The following is a 17273-nucleotide window of genomic DNA, read 5'->3' on the forward strand; positions in this document are numbered from 1 at the left end:
TTGGCTCGCCCCTCTTTCAGACTTCTAGACCAGAGCTGGAACCAATAGGGTTCTGAGAAAGTACATCAATGAGAAAATATTAAATGCCTCCTCAGCCAATCACCTGCCGACCTGCCACACCACTCCAGGCAGCTAGCACTGCCAGGGAGAAGCTTTGAAAGGGCCACGCCACCAAAAGTGTGACACCAAGCAAAGGATGAAACATCAAGGGCAGAGAGAAAGGAGGTTCCCTGGAGGGCAGCAGCCCCCCTACCCCATTTGGAACAGCATTAGAGGCAGGAGCAGAGCCAGTCCGTGCTGTGAAAGTTTCAAGCACGCACCTGCAGCCGGGCCTTCTGGAGTGAGGCCACTTCCGTTTCCCGGGGTAGATTCCGGAGCGGGAGCTCTCTGAGCAAGGAGTGTCGCCAGCAGCTGAAAAAAAGACAAGGGCAAGGGGAAGGGAGGCAAAATGAAAACGAAATGAAAAAACAAACTAAAAGTAAGGAATGAAAAGGTCAACAGATGTCTGCCATGGACTTGCCCAATGGAACTTCAAAGTTTACATGGATGGGGCGAGGGGCATGATGGCGGGGAGGGGAGAAAAAGGGATAAGTGTTGAGAGGGAAGCAGGTGCAGAAGGAACCTAGGAAGGGAGAATCCCCCCACAGCTACCCTCAGCCCACCGCCCCCGTGCATGTCTTTTGATAGTCAGCTAGAGACATTCTTCTGAGCAGCCCACCTCCTTGCAGATCTTCCTGCCTGCTACAGTGCCAGCAGCTCTGCGTCAACCTCTGAATACATAGTTGCGCAACCTGCACAATACATATACCAACCCTGCAAGCGTGCAATGACACCTCATGTTTCTTCCGTTAACCAGTCCAGATGTGTTAGGGAGGCATGACAAATGTGTAGTGGAGAACATTGGCCATTTGGGGAAGCTTAAGAGGTGCCAGTGCGTGCATTTGTGGGAGTAGTGTACAGAGTATGTGATGTGGAGAGTGTGTGAATAAGCGTCCTTTCAATTACCTTTGGAAAGGAAAGGAGTAGCTAGGAGCATAGACGAGTGTTTAATTCGTTCCAGCTGTAGAGGTCAATTTCATAATGTATATGAAAGGATTAAACAGGGGGTATAGTTAGTAAATGCGCTGTGTAGGTAGGATGTTTAATTAGAGAGTACACCTTTCATATTCTGGTTGTCAAGTAAGAGGACCAGGTTCTCTAGTATGTTCCATGAGCATAAGGATGTTTTAATTAGCGTATTCAAGAGGTTAGAACAACAGATTGTTTAACTAGTGGGTGCAACAAATGGATGGATGGATTCTGTGTGAGAATGTTAGGACATGCTTATTTAGTTTGTGTAAGGGAAAGGGTGCCATTGTACGTGGTATTTGTAAAGAGTAGAGGAAGCTGTAACTTGTACGTGCAGTTGTCGAAGAACGATTTCATTAATATCTGCAAGGAGTACATTGACGATGTACTTGGTATTAGTATGAAGATATTGAATTCATACATACAAGATATTCAGAAACACTTCAATTAATATTTTGAAAGTGTAGTGCTCAGCTTTAATTAGTATTTGATGCAATTAGAGAAAACTGTAATTGTTATGCATAAGAAGGCACAAGAGTGGTTTGAATAATATGTGTAGGCAGTAGAGGAACATTGCATTTAATATGCTTAAGTAGTGGAGAGAATTGTCAATCAGCCTTAACCTGGGTAAAGGGAAGGTTTCATTGGTATGCATAAGGAGTAGAGACTGCCCTTCATTAGTATGTGTGAGGAGTAGAGCAAAGGCCTCATTTGTAAGTGTAAGGCGTAGAGGAACACCTTTCGTTTATTGGAATTCATAACAAGCAGAGGGGAACTCTCATGTGTGTGTAATGAGAGGAGAAACAATGTAATAGGTATGTGTGGGGCGTTGAAGGACACCCGTGTTTTTATATGGAGTAGAGCACATTAATTTGTACTGTATATGCGACGGCTATGGGAATGGGTGATTGATTGAGTGAACACTTCAGTGGGTAGAAGGGAGGTGCAATAGATCACTGCTATTAAAAGCAATCAGATATCAACAGTAGGGGTTTCTCTTTTTGTGTGTGGATGAGTGCCTCTTCAGCTTTCACAAATAGCAAACACTTATAGCAAACACTGATCGGTTGGCCGTCTGCATGAGTGGGGCTTCATAGCTAGTGAAGCAGGATGCACCGCCACCCCACACCCATAATTGTTTGTTTTTAATTGGTCGAATGATTAATTTTACCAAATTTTGCCTGTACCATTCGACCAATTTACAACAAACAATTAGACTAATACATACCGATCATGTAGAACGGGTGTTGCGGGCGTGTCCTCCGCTCCCTTTGATCGGTATGAATTAGTCTTTGTGGGTTGCGGGGGGCATTCCCCACTTCCTCAATATGGGAGGCCTGGGACAGAAAAAAAAAAGAAAAAGGACCCTGCTGCATCGTATTCGACCCACGTTAGAGGGACAGATCTGACGCTGCAGGGGTGAAGGGGACAGGGCAGCGTTCAGACAGTTAAGTAGGGCAGTGGTGTGGGGGATGTGGATTGGTGTGCGCGCATTTGATTTGCGCTTTGATCCTCTGACAATTGATTGCATGTAGGCAGTTTTTTTCGGTCTGTTTGCTGCGATCAATTTTCAGACGATCAAACACCACCAAACCCCTCCTGTCCTCCCCCCAGGCATAGCACTCTGACTCCATACGGACCTATGGCTGCTCATTCCTCAAGCTCATACCAACAGCTCAAATAGGCTCTTCTGAAGCAGTGAAGCTACCTTTCAAACTCGGAGTCTCGTGTAGGACGCGCGCACAAGACTCTGTGTGAGTGTCTCTGGGAGTGTGCACACCCAAAGCTGCGTGTGAGTATCTCGGGGACTGTAGCCACCCACGTCCCCGTGTGAGTGTCTTGGTAACTGTGTACACCCAGTGGTCTGTGCGTGTATGTTGGGTACTGTGGACACCCAAGTCCCTGTGCGAGTATCTCAGGTGTTGTGAACACCCAATACTCCGTGTAGTATTTTGAGTGATGTGCACAACTAATGCCCTGTGCGAATACATCCCAAAGGAAGGGCAAGGCTTGCCTCACTGAAAACACTTAAATGCAAAATGTGCAAACAGATGCCTTCCAAAGCAGATGCAACATTTACGTTTGCAGAGATGTGCACATCTAAAGTAGAGAAGTACACACAAAACACACTTTTCCAACAAGTATATGCACTCACACTGCACACAAAGTAAGTTAAATGTACTCAAATCCTGCTGCATGCACGCACTGACAACGCTGTCAGTCGTACATGCTGTCTCAGTGCGGAAACCGACATAAAATGGCGGCCCTCAGCTAAATTAACTGAATTATAAAGTGTAAAAAGGGAAAAGGTGGTCAAGAAGGCTCGGGACCGGGTTCCAGAGAAGAATGCACTTTATAATGAGTCTGCCAGGTAACTTCAGCTGCAGGTTACAGGCAGGTATGAGACATCAATGCAAGCACGCACCTCCACATGCACTCCGCAGAAGCTCAGATGCAACCGACACACTCTTAAGAACACACACTCACTTTGCACACTCCCAGCATATTACAGTGCCGTGCATCAACGCCAAGCAGCATTTCTCACATACAATATGGAAGGGCGAATGAAACACAGGCACATTTTCCAACCAGTGCTGAGATAATGGGAAATCCAAACCTGGCCCATACCACAAAACACGCACAGAAATAGACGTTACGCAGCCTTGGCTTCAAAGCAAAGCCTCTGATAGAACTTTGTCAATCGAGTGTGGCACCAGAGGGACTTCCCATGTCCGAACTTTCATCCACACAAACCAATAGAAAGCAAGAAGATATCCCAGGACAGAGCTTAGGCCTCGTCAAAATAGACCAGGTGGACAGTCCCACCTTCCATCTGAAACCATTGAGAGACTGAAAGGCTCAGAAGGAGCTACATGTTAGGCTGAAAGGACCTCCATTTGCTAATCCTGATCCAAATTTCAGGTGAAAGGCGGTGACCCATACCACTGTCTCATATGAACATATTTTGTCTGGAAATTAAGCAAAGAAACATACAAGTGAGAATAGTAAACATTTACAGTCACTGGCCTTTTGGATTCAAAATGTCTTTTAAAGACTTTAAAACCTCTATGGCAGTTCCAAGAAGGTAGGTGGGCAAGGTAGGAAGCCAAGAAAGGCTGGGCTGCAGGCGAAAAATAGTTTCAATATCCCCTTGAAAAAAACAAAACAAAGGGAAAGCATTATCCAATCCCTAAAAGAGGAATATGTGAGGTTTCCTGGAAGGGAGTGGATTTAGTGGTATGTGTGGCTGCGCGGAGTGGAAGCGTTGCACGGGCCAGGGGATAGGCAGCAGCCATCCAGATACTGATCGGATGCGTGCACTGGAGGGAATGGCTCAATACTCTTATAACAGCCACCAGAGATGACATGTCTTGAGCCTGCTGTGTTAGAGCTCAGGAGTCATACCCTCAAGCCCACCCAATTCGAGGCCTGAAGATGTACAAAGGTAGGCAAGGGCATTCTGGGATTACTGAGCAGGGATAAAACTCTTACGAAATTGAGACTTTTCTGTGGGGAGTTACTGGAGAAAGCTTCCGCCACTGAGGAAGACTTGAGATTAAACCCAATGAAGTTAAAAATAATCTGTGGAGAGCAGATTGGATTGAGACCTTGGAAGCGGCAAACCGGTTTAAACTCTTTTATAATTTAAAACATGAAGCAAGTGCTGGCGGTACCTTTCCAAGGTACCTGATCAAATTTTAAAATAGCCTCTTTAGAGCCCAATTTATGTGGCTATGGTTTAATCTATTCCCTACCAAAGAGGTTTTGGCTGTGTGGTCTGTTAAAAGACAGAGAGATGTACAGTATAGCTTTTGTAATATAACTGATCATTGGAAAATATTAGCCATTTACTGTTATTCTGTGCTTCTCTCACGGAATTAAGAACTAGGTTCTTCGCAAGCCACCTGAGTAGAGTAAGTACTTTAACACTGGCGGAATGGTGGAATCTTTGATTGAGTCGGGAATGTTTCTCTCTGGTCTTATCAGCAGTGTCCTTTTCGGAAATTGTATTTAAGAAATCCTGAGGATTCCTGGACTAGAGGACACAGGTCTTTTTGGCTCTACTTTACTTCACGTACGACAAAGTGGGGGGAACTGTAGTTGCTGAATTTTATACGTGGGAGTGCCTTATCTTAGCCTTTAAATTGTTAAATTTGTTAAGTGTTGAATTGTGATACATTGGAGGAATTGTACATGATAAACTTTACATGTTGACATGGATTGTAAAGGTTTTTAGATGTCATATTTTGATGTTGACCAGAAATGTTGGAATTGGATAACGTGTTTCTTCTTTGCAAAAAGGTTTTGTAATAAGCCAATGATGCAATACATTTTTTTTTATAATTTAGAGGGTAAAAGTGAATAATGTGCCTGTTTGTCGCTCTGTAATAAATTTGATCTTTCTAGAGATTATATAGCTATCCATGGTGCAGTAACCCAATTTGAACTGATATTCACTTTAGTCAGTCAAAGTATAGGAATACTGTAAAATAGTTCCTTTACTGCACCAAGGTTAAAGAAACTCAAAGCCAGACAGTTTGAGTGAAAATATAGATTTATCAGTAGTCAATGTAGAGTCATTAGGTACTGGAACCCAGTCCTAAATTGGGGTAGGCCTCATTAGAAACCTGTTTTTGAGCCAACATTAACCTGATGGTGGCACGTGCAAATTTTTTCCCTTTAGCGGGCTTTATCGAGTCGTTTACACAATCAAAACAAAGTTATAAACAGGAGAGCCTGTTGTGTAGGTTATAAACTGTTGCTTCACAATTTATGTTTAGGTGGTCTAGATTTTTCAATCATTGTCCTAATACATGCATTCTTTTGAGCAATGTCAAGGTTTGTTGCAATTCAGTACATTTGTACACATTTATGCAATTGTTATGTGCAATCATGTATTTCTATACGAGTACAGTTCATAAGTAGGGTCCTTTTTCAAAGATTCCCAAAATGGTATCTTTTAAATAGCAGGCTTGTTGATTCCTGATTAGTAAGGTTCCTTTGGATAGCTTCTGGTATGTCAACATATATAAATCCTCATATATATGTCCTTTTCTAAGAGAAGCGTAGTCCTTTTTGAAGATGGCGGTGCTCCACGTTTGTCCTGTATAATACATAACTGCTACACTTGAATCCTTTTGAAATATGCTCTTATATTAGACGCTCAATGTTAATGTTGTAACACAGCCATTAAGCAGATAGACCTAAATAAAAAGAAACAAGGCTGGATGTTGGATGGAAAAGAACATTAAAGAATATAAAGGGTTCAAACTGCAATACCCAGTTGGTCATGCGTGAAAAGTATTGGTTGAATTAAAACCAATGCAAGGGATTAATCACGGCAGTCGAGGGCATGTGATCGTAACCAAATAGTTTAGTAATTGCTCTAAAACGATGGGAAGAAAAGAGAAATTTAGCAGTTGGGAAGAAAACAGAGATGTCAACGAAAGATACAAGTAGAGCAATGGTGAAGTAGGACCTTCATAGAGATTCTTCTGCTGGCTACACTGAAGCCATTTACGAGATCTCTGGTTCAAGGCGAATGCCATCAGGAACTTCGGATGCAGTCGGCGGTGTCTTATCTGAATGATCACCTGGAAGATTTGCGCGGTGTCAATGTGGCCAAACTGCCTCGTGCTGCTACAATCTCCAACAAAACAATGAAATAACAGGAGCAGGGCCGCTTCAGCTTCACTCAGCTTAAGCGAAATCCTGATTTTGACAGGTTCTGAAACTACAGATAAAAAGCACCTTGTAGGCAAAGGGTCCCAATGCAAGGGTGTCCCAACTGCAAAACCTCTGTTATGCAGCCCTCTTTGTTACATAATTGGGGTAGAAAGAAGACAAGAGTTGAAAGATCCAAGGTTGCATATGTGGTATGATTTTTTACTTTACACGGAAGGAAGGGTGGGCCTAGTGCATGGAAATTCTTGTGAACAATATAGGGTGGCAGCGTCTTTTCAAAGGCAAAATGCTGTGTGTGTATCATTCTGACCCACTCTCAAAGGTACTGCCCAGCAATGACACAGAATCCTTTAAAAGTGAGACCAAACAAACGCTAGGAAGAAGCAATCTTTGGTAGAATGTAGTTACTAAGAGAGACTTCCCTAAGTGTTCCACATTATCCTAATCGTCCATCTATTGAGTGTGGGGGTTAACCTGGATGAACTTATTTAGGTACATACTCAATCGTTCAAATTGCGGCTTATTTATCTAGACCAAACTTTCTTTAGGATTCTGGCAGGGGGGGTTTGACGAAGTAAAAATAGAGGTATGCATGTTTGGAGTTAATGGTCAGTCTTGAAGGCTGATGTAGGAGTTTGCTGATCTTGGCAAATGTAGGCAAATAAGGAACTTTAGAGTCCAATTAGGGTAGTTGAGAGAGAGGTATCATATTCAAATAAGATATAGCTGCGGGAGAGGTACAAAAATTAAATAGGATTGGCTGCTTCCTTTTAAAAATAGGTGTTTGTTGGAAGCAAGCAGGAGATAACCATTTAGGTGGTGACAACTGACTGTGCTATCTTTGTGTGCCTTCTAGGGCAGAGAGGACTGCGACCTCCTTGCACGATATACACGCATGTGACATTTATTGTCTGTGATACGTAGGATGATAAATTCCCAAAGGTAGTTGGAGGCAGGTGAATGTGTTCAGTGATTGTAATTGAGTGTGTAAAACACAAGCCAACTTGTTGTGACTGGGGAAGTGAGAGTTCCGAGGTGTGCAGGTGACATTTGAGTTTGCTGAATGCTGCATAGGCGCTTTGGGTGGATTTGTGAGTTCAGTGAGGCAGAAATTTGCCAAGGATTAGCGGGGATATCGATGCAGAACAGAAGCGTAGCTGCAAAACATTAGCTTACATAAAACAAAAATCAAACAATAAACCAATAGCCCAATCTGACGGACATTCAGCCAGGGACAAACCTAGTTTTTAGACATTAATCGGCGACAAACTATGCCTGCCAAAGTCAAATCAGAGCCAAAGTCAAAACATGAACCCGCTGAAGTCTAACTTAGTTCGACATTGCAAAGGGGTCACTCTATCTTTGTGACATCAACTCGGGGAGAAACACAACTTGTGCACATTGAACGAGATACAAGCCCAACTTGGAGACACTTTGGAGAAAATCCCACAATATGAGACAGCATCCATCCACAAAGAGAAATGAAGACAGCAACTTCCACAGGCCAGGCACCAGCACCAAGTTAAGATGACAAGAACATAGAGAAAAACTAACATACACAAGGAGATCGACTTGGGTGCAGTTTGATTGATGGCATACTAGCAGAAATACAGAACTGACTGGAGGACACTAGTAAACTCAGTGTCATAGGTAATATTGTCGAGCAGGTCTCATTCTTCTGAGTTGGCAATCAACTGTGTGAGAGTTTCTTTTAAAAAATAGACGTGGGACGGAAACAGTTTGGGTAAAGGTGGTATTCTGGAACTAGTACGTTTTTCAGGAGTGGATTGTGTGGAATAATTCAGCACAACTTTAAAAATTGCTATTATTTAGTCACACACACACACACACACACACACACACACACACACACACACACACACGCACACACACCACACACACGAAAATACATGAATTACATGAACAGAAATACAATATAGACATACAGACATATCCAAGCAAACCTAAACCTGCCAAATCATATACATAAACACACAGAAGTGCTCATTCAAGAACCTAAAATCTTACACAAAAACAGGCACTTACAGGTATGTTCAACCAATTGCAAACATGCACAGTTTCATATATAAAGGTACACATGCACAAAATCAAGCATGCTCATACACACACATGCTGGCAACGCTTTGATCACTCTGGTCCAGAAAGTGATCAGAGTGGTGGTGATCACACACACCCAACTATAGATCCATCCAGCAAACTCACCTGATTAGCATCAAGGCACAGACATGCAGAGCACACAGGGGGCAGAATCAATAATGCATCACGAGAGACTGACGTCTACCAGCTATTAATGTGCTGGGTGACACTGATGGTGAAGCGTCAGGCCGCAAAGCAACATATGTGCTATTGATTGCTGTTTATCAAGAGTCTGGGAGCTGGCCCGAGAGAGAAACAAGGAGTAAGAGAGGGAGGGCAGAGAGAAAGCAAAGGGAAGGGGGAGCAGAGAAGATGGGGAGAGAGAAGGTGGAAGATGAGTGAGAGCGCGAGGAAGGGAGATCAGGGAGAATGGAAAGGAATGAAGGGGAGGCGATAGCTCGAGGAAGGGTGGGAGAAAGAAAAAAATAAAAGAGAGAATGTGAAAGCAATACAAAAGTGGAGTAGCATGAGAGAGACGGAGAGGGAAAAAGAATGCGAGCAACAGAAGCCGAAAATGACGTAACAATGAAAGACGGGGACAAAAAGTGAGAGAGAGAGATAAAAAGAAGAAAGGCAAAGGGAGTGACAAGGGAGCAGTCTGCAGTCCGCGGGACCGAGGGTCGCGTCGAGCGACTTGGATTCTCAGGTACTGTGTTCTCTGATTTAATCATCTGTCGGACTCTTTTCTTCTCAATCTACTAACATTGCCTGGGTTCAGCCGTGAGACTCCGGGGCTCACCCTTTGATCACAACTATACCCCAGAGGCTAAGACATTCACCGAGTAAACTTACAGCTAGCGGTTATAAAGTCGAGACCGCACAGATATCCCCCCCCCCCTGGATAGGGTGAGGTGGGGGTCTCCTTCTTCACAAAAATATAACCCTAAAGGCTACTTCTTGTAAATACAAATTGACTGGGCCTGACTAACTGGGCAAACTATATGCCGTTCTACAGGCAAGGCCAACAATCGACCTATAAAACCAAAAAGGAAAGAACTTCCGATTAAAGGGGCCATCACTGACTTTTTTCCGCCCAATCTACTTCCTGAAGAAAATTCCACAGTGACGGAAGGAGAGGAACCTGTGAATAACCCCGCCGTGGCACTGCATGAAGTTACTAACTATGACAATTCACTCCTCGAGCTTTGCCTGTCAATGCAGCGGGCTATGACTCCAGCTCACCTGCGCCAGTCGGGTAATAATTCACAGATCTCTCAACCAAGCGCATTGCCCTTTCAGAGGAAGCATGTTGAAAGACTATCTACATCCCCTAACCTAGCTCCGTTTCAAGAGCCTTCTGGCCTCGGAACCAACAGTGAGTTTCTACCTTGAACATGCCGGCCTTGGTTGAATTGCAATCTTCAATGGCCTCTCTGCAGTTTGCCCTAAAAATTCTTTTGAAACTGTGTGGGCGTATTTTATAATCTACTCTTAACTATGCTGCAAGAGAAGGAGCCAAAGATATTCCCAAGGCAGAAGAAAACCTGGTCCCCAGGCCTACGATCAGTGACTCTGTACCACCTTTTACTGAGCCTATGCCTACATCCAAACCTGCGGATGAATCAGCAGCATACCTCTCACGCAAACAGAGAAGATTGGCCAGAAGAGCAGCCATGAAACAGAAGCCATGCGTAATAGCCTCTCCTTTACCTGTGACTGCCCCGATGGGGAAACCAACAAAAAAAGCAAAAAAGAGAACAACAAGAGCGTTAAAACGCAAAGCAAAGGGACCAGGCACTCTCACAAGCTGGCTAATTCCCGATACTGAGATTGAGTCCATATGTACAGATGAAAACCTGCTAGACCTTGAATCGTCTCAACTTAACAATGACGTGGAAAAGATCTCCTCTACTCCTAATAAAAGCCCAATTAGGGATCCTCGGGCAACAAGCATCCCTAACCCACCTACCAACAGTGAGCCCCCACAAACTGACTATCCTAATAATCGCATATGTATCATTAAAAACTTATACCAGCAACATGAGCGAAATTGGCTCACAAGATCGGCTCTCGTGACTAGGCTCCACTCTGTACCTCAAATTAGTGGTTCTCAGTTCTGCAGACTTTGAATATGTGGAGCCACTTCAAGTTATCAATCCTAATGTATCTGCGGTTCACTGCAAATTTCTGTCGACAGCTCAACTATTGCGAAGTTTTAAACAAAATCTGGTGAACGTTGACATTGAGATTGACGCTGACCCTGAAGCGGAAGACGACAGCTGCCCACGGAAGGTGGTTTCTTCACCGGAAAAATCTCCTTTGGTCTCAAACTTACCCAAGACGGACGATGTACAGATTGCAGACGTCCAAAACGTTTTGAGCTGGTTGACTGAATCCCTCCCATTAATTATAAACAAACAATGAGCCTATACCATTGCCTCTTGGAATTGTAGAGGTTTTAATCATTTATTATCTTCAGAAGGATAAGCAGATATCTTAAAAGACCACCTGAGCTGAGTTTACAGGAAACTTGTCTGGTCTCCCCAGTGATCCTCAATGGCTATACATTGTACCAGTCTCTAGCCAAGAAGGGACCCATTGGTAGACCTTTTGGAGGACTGATTGTGGGTGTTAGGCATTCGATTCAATCCTGCCGAATTCCTACTAGCCAGCCTGATAACATCTTAGCAGTGGAAGTGGCTGTCCCGTACGAAGGTATCATTGAAAGAATTTTACTTGTAACCATATACAATCCACCTGGCGCTGTTTACAGAGAAAAACTACAGGAGGCTGTCCACGAGCTACTTAGTGATTGGATAACGGTACCAGGGAACAGCTCTGTTATCTTCACATGTGACTTTAACTGCCATATAAAGGGTTCGAAGGGCACTATTCTCAATCCTCTACTTCACCCCAAGGGGCTTATGACACATAACATTGAAGATCCTGAAGGGCTCTAACTGATTACATTTCTTTTCTGACTGGGACTTGGAACTCATAAATGGAAGAACACGAAGTGACCGTCCTGGAAAACATACTTTGCGTAACGCCGCAGTAACCAGTACCTTAGATTATATATTTGTTAGCCCAAATATAGCTAGCAGCGTTAAAGATATGGAGATCGCCTAGAATATTTGGAGCGACCATAGTCTCTTAACTCTGACCTTTGTAGCCGATTGGCTAATTCCGAGCCCTAGCCCCATGGGTAACATGACGACAAATCAAGCTGGCACCCTTATTCGTTGGCACACAAAAAACATCGAACACGCGGCTCGTTCAACACAAGCCATCCTACTTTATGACATCAAATCCTTTATCAAACTTAATGCTAACGATATTGAACCATGGATCGCGGCTTTCGCATCAACTCATGCGACTACTCATGTTAATATAGTGATTCAAGATGGAAGGAAGATCGTACCTTACGACAGAAGCATTCGAGAAGCTAAACGAACTTCAAGAGCTTCTATTCAAAAAGCAAAAATAGCCTCTGCAGCCCAGCGCAGAATCCTAAAGAATAAATACTGCGCTTGGATCAAGACGAGGAGAAGAGCTGAGAAGTTAAGTCGCTGGCAACAGATGGTTCAAGTAGTATGCTCTAAACGCACTAGAAATATCTGGGGTGTACTAAATGAAGTGAGGGGTACTACCCACCATACAATGGTTAACCCGATAAGTGCCCAGCAATGGTCTGAATTTTTGTCTGGACGCAATGCTTCACCCATTTCGGACCAGTATGGTAACTGTGAACTAGTCTCCCTTGAGAAACCATTTGTTGTGACCAACGAACTACTCCTTGCCAAAATTAAATCTCTAAAATCATCTAGAGCGCCTGGACCCAACGGCTTAGCCAACACAGTTCTGAAAAGTAATCCTGATTTCTGGGCCAACCTTATCAAGATCCAATTTGACAACGTATTGGAGACCGGCAACATCCCGACCTCGTGGCAAACCTCCATACTGATCCCAATATTCAAGAGAGGAAATAGATTGGAACCAGGTAACTATAGACTGCTATCTATGTTGGACTGCACAGGGAAGCTATTTGCATCGATGCTTCTGGATAAATTGGAGCTGTGGGACAGAACTGGTATATTGAATCAATATCAAAGTGGATTCAGGAAAGGATATACCACCACCATGAACCTGCGATTGTGGATCTACTCAGGACCAGCGCTAAGATTAATGGGAAACCCCCTCTATATGCCCTCTTTATAGACTTCCGAGCGGCCTTTGATACAGTCCCTCGTGACAAACTTTGGTTAAAATTAAAATTATTAGGCTGCCCTGAAGAACTTCTCTATTACTTGAGAGCCTTACATCGAAACACTACGGCAAAACTTAAGTTGGACTCTCAAGGCCATATGACAGCACCAGTTATACAGAATCGTGGAGTTAAACAAGGATGTGTCACTGCTCCCTTCCTATATAATGTATTTAAATATGATCTTCCCATAGCGGTATCTGCTGCACGCAATTGCCCCCCACGAATTGGATCTGAGCACTGCCCAGTGCTCGCCTATGCTGATGACCTGATCATCATGGACCACACATTTAGCGGCCTCTCTAGATCGGCTATTGCGCTTTGGGATTATGCCTTTAAAAATGATCTGGTCATTAACAGTGAGAAAACCCAATTAATGGTCTTCTCGGTAAAAAAATTCTCCAGACCAAAGTTAGTTGTGCAAGGGATGGCAATAAAATATACCCCCTCATATAAATATCTGGGTGTGGATGTTGACGTTATAGGAGAATATCTCACCTGTATGCAAACAAGAATTACCAGAGCTGCACAACTAACAGCATTAATACATCGCTTTGCAATTAAAAATTGTGGTTATACTTTGTGGGTTGTGCGCCAGCTCTATGAGCAGATATTGGAACCCATGGTTACATATGGTCTGGAGGCACTACTAAACATCAAACTAAGCTGGCTTCAAGTCATAGAGGGCAAATTCTGGAGGTGGATACTGGGACTCCCCCAATGTATCCCCATGGCGATTATAAGACTGGAACTGGGGCTAATTTCCCTTAACGCTACAGTGCTTAAACGAAGAGCGGAGATGTACTCGAAGATGATCAACCAACCATCGAACCCCCTCTTAAGATCTTTACATCAAGAAGTCACTAGGGAGGGGACATCTTACCATCTGAAAGCTCATATGGAAAATGTATATAAGGAGATTGGCTGGATTCCTGCGCTGAGGAGCACTAACAACGCAACGAAGAAGGCTTTGTCCAAACGAGTAGACTTATGGGACTGGCTCGAGAACTACGATCACTTGAGCAAACTCACAAAGTATCAGTTTGTGCGGTACAGATTATATACTTACCTGAAACCTCAGCTGTACCTCAATCTGAGTCTCTCTAGTAAACTCAGACGCTTCCTTCTTTTATTGTCGAAGGTGTAAACACACTGCTACTAACGAAACTGCCTTACATCTTTTAACAGCCTGTCCTACCTTTTTTTAAAACCTATGAACTGTGCTATGGGAAAATGGTGCATAATATGGAGCACATAGAGGAATCGTGGTTCTGGTACCGCAGCCTAAATTCGACCTCTATAAAAACTCACATAGCTATGTATAGTATATGGCTGAATATTGAAAAACAATTGGGCATTACCATCTAGCCTTTTTGTTCTATGTGAAATCTGCCTAATAGGGTTTCTTTCCTTCCTTCCTTTCTCTTTAAACTTTACTGGATGGGTGAAAGGAAATCACAGACCTGGAAAAACGAAATGAAATATATACATGCAGTATGCATTGACTAGAGCTATTGATGCTAGCTATTAATTAGTTGCAAATGAGGGCTTTGTTTTCCCAAATTCTGCCTGATCTTACTTAATTTTAATTTATGTTTTTCTTAAATTTTATTATATAAACTCTTCTTGTTTTATTTTATATATGTGTAAAGTTTATATTTAAACTGTCTCACATTATTAAATAAATAAAATAAAAAGAAGAAAGACACAGTAAAAACAAAAGAGAGGTACGAAGAAAGGAAAACAAAGAACTACATACATAAAGGAGGAAAGAAATAAAGCAAGGTAGGCCAGGAAGCAATCACGTCCTCCCTAGGGAATGGAAACAAAATAGGGATCACCCAGGCGACAGCTAGGTCTTTTCCCTGAAGGCTCTGAAGGCCTCAGGTTTGGGCCATGAACACCTGCAATTAACGATCCAGTATTAACTGGGGACCTCTAACCCGAGGTGTCTATAAGTGATAGCCAGCTCCAGCCCACGTGGCGCAGGCCAGGGTCTCATTTTATGGCGCCATTTTACCAGCTTCTGACACTTTAAGATGTGAGGTCGTTAATGTCGTTTACATAATGAAATAAGAGGTATGGCATCTCAAGCCAAGTGTTGGTATTCGACTGATAAAGGCAGATTGCGAGGGGAAATCCGTGTCATTCCGTGGAGTGATATCGTAAGAGACCAGAGTCTCTTTAGCCAATGAGATTTTCAATATGCAGGTGTCACTTCTCTTCTTCCCATTGGCTACAGGTGTACAGACCCCAGGCCGTGCCCTTTCTTGTGCAATTGGCTGCGATTCTGATCATCTAAAGTCAGCAACACAAGCACACGCAGGTCGCAGGGGCCATCTGTTGCCTTGCAGATGGCTATCAGTGGCCTGCTTTGCGCATGTCGGAATTCCAGGCTGCACGCTCGCATTTGTTTATACTGGCCAGTTTTATAGAAGGAGTCCAAGAGTAGCCTTTCATCTTTGTTCCTATTGGCTAGGTATTTACAAGCAAGAATCCCAGGCTAGTTATATATATTTGCATGAATCCCAGGTGCGTGTAGTCTTTCTTCCTATTGGCTAGTCATAAACATAAAAACATGAATGTAACCACCTGCGGGGGACAATGAAAGAAAAAATAAAGAAAAGAAAAAAAGGATCCCGTGAGCGAGAAGCCACACATGGATCCATTCAATCAAAAGAAAAGAAAATTCGAGTAAAGGACTCCTATGCATAATGCTGCTCAGGGAAAATGTTGCAGTCGGCGTGAGCAGGGTACTGTGATAACTGAAACTCAACCCTCATCGAGGAGGGTTGAGCAGCACTCCGCGCCCATTCACCACCACTGCCTGCCCCGGCTCATATGGTGGTGCTCCCCTGACAGGGAAGGGAGTGCCTGAAATCATTGCTGCCTACCCTGTGCCTCATGTCACCACTGCATCCCAGGCTACCTAATTCCCCGTGCTCTCCAAGAGATACTCTTGGGATACCTCGCGAGAGGGAGGGACGTGCTGCCCATTGAAAGAAGCGCCCGCCTTCTGTCAGGCCCACATAAACTCCCCAGGGCTGGTGCTTGCAGACGCTCCCCAGGTTGAGTGAGGAGTTTGGGGACCACTCATACTGCTGGTCATTACTGGGCTACACCTGATATACACAGCCCAGCACCAAAAAAGGACTTTGGAGCCCTCAAACAAGTAGTTGCTGCTGCTGACACGAAGGCAACTCGCCATCTACAAGGAGGAGAAAAAATATCTACAGCACCAAGGACTTTGGGACAGCCCTAGCCAAGCAGTCTCCCAAGTATGTTTTTTTTTACATAGTACAGTGCACTGTATACAGACTCTGTATATATTTTTAAGAACATTTATATTTTTCAAGACTAGATTTCCTATTTTTAAAAGGACTCTTTTTTTGCTATTTTTGAACTTTTCTTTTGTAGTGTTTTTTTTGTAGTTACGCAGCTGCTTAGATAGGTTAATAGTGTAAATAGTGTCTTGTGATTCCTGTTTTTTGCAATAAAACTGTTACAACCAGCTAGTGTACTGGGAAAAGGACATAACTACGCTAAAGACCAACTAAAGATATTGTACACCTGCATTTCGTTGTTTGCTTTTCCTTTTGTATATGTGTTAAAAATTATTATAACCCAGTGTTTCTGCACTACAGGCTTTTGAGGAATGCCAGCCCAACCTTTGCCTTTCCATCCCACCTCGGCATCCCAGAGAGATTCACCACAGTGATCTTGAGTTTAGGTCAGCAGGGGTTGGAAACAGGGAAGAGGCGGGTCAAGTGCTCAAAGCAGTGTCATACAAAGTATATTGCTGTGCCCGCCTACACCTCTCCCCCAATCAGTGTGGCAAGACCATCCCCCTGTTACATGAAGGCATTCAGGCTGCCTTGAGGCTGTGCTCCCATTGGCTAGCTGTACGTATCCATGAATTGTAAGTTGGCCTTCTATCTATGTTCCCGATTGCAAGTTGTAGGAATCCCTGGTTGGTGATGAGACCGTTTTCCTGTTGGCAAGCTGTAAACATGACAGAATCGTTCAGTCAAATGGTTATTTACACACCTGAAGATGATAAAATCCAACGTCCAATAGGCTAGAAACAGACATGAAGAGTTTTCACACAGCCCTCATACCTGGCGTCCTGCCTTGCATCCTGTGGCTCGCTGCACTGATG

The 17273-nt window shown here is 43.6% G+C and overlaps 1 protein-coding gene across 6 annotated transcripts in view; it reads right to left on the reverse strand.

Moving 5' to 3' along the window:
• CASKIN1 (CASK interacting protein 1) overlaps positions 1-17273 on the reverse strand; it is a 1401469-nt gene that overhangs the window by 331406 nt on the left and 1052790 nt on the right. For 4 of the 6 annotated variants that reach the window (XM_069647339.1, XM_069647342.1, XM_069647337.1 and 1 more), the window contains one exon: positions 321-411. The exons of the other annotated variants lie outside the window; for them this stretch is intronic. In XM_069647339.1, the coding sequence (XP_069503440.1) occupies positions 321-411 (91 nt within the window). The remainder of the gene's footprint in view (positions 1-320; positions 412-17273) is intronic. 6 annotated transcript variants of the gene reach the window in all.

Source organism: Ambystoma mexicanum, chromosome 2q (assembly GCF_040938575.1).
Source record: "Ambystoma mexicanum isolate Mex_15411 chromosome 2q, UKY_AmexF1_1, whole genome shotgun sequence".
NCBI classification, from domain to species: Eukaryota; Metazoa; Chordata; class Amphibia; order Caudata; family Ambystomatidae; genus Ambystoma; species Ambystoma mexicanum.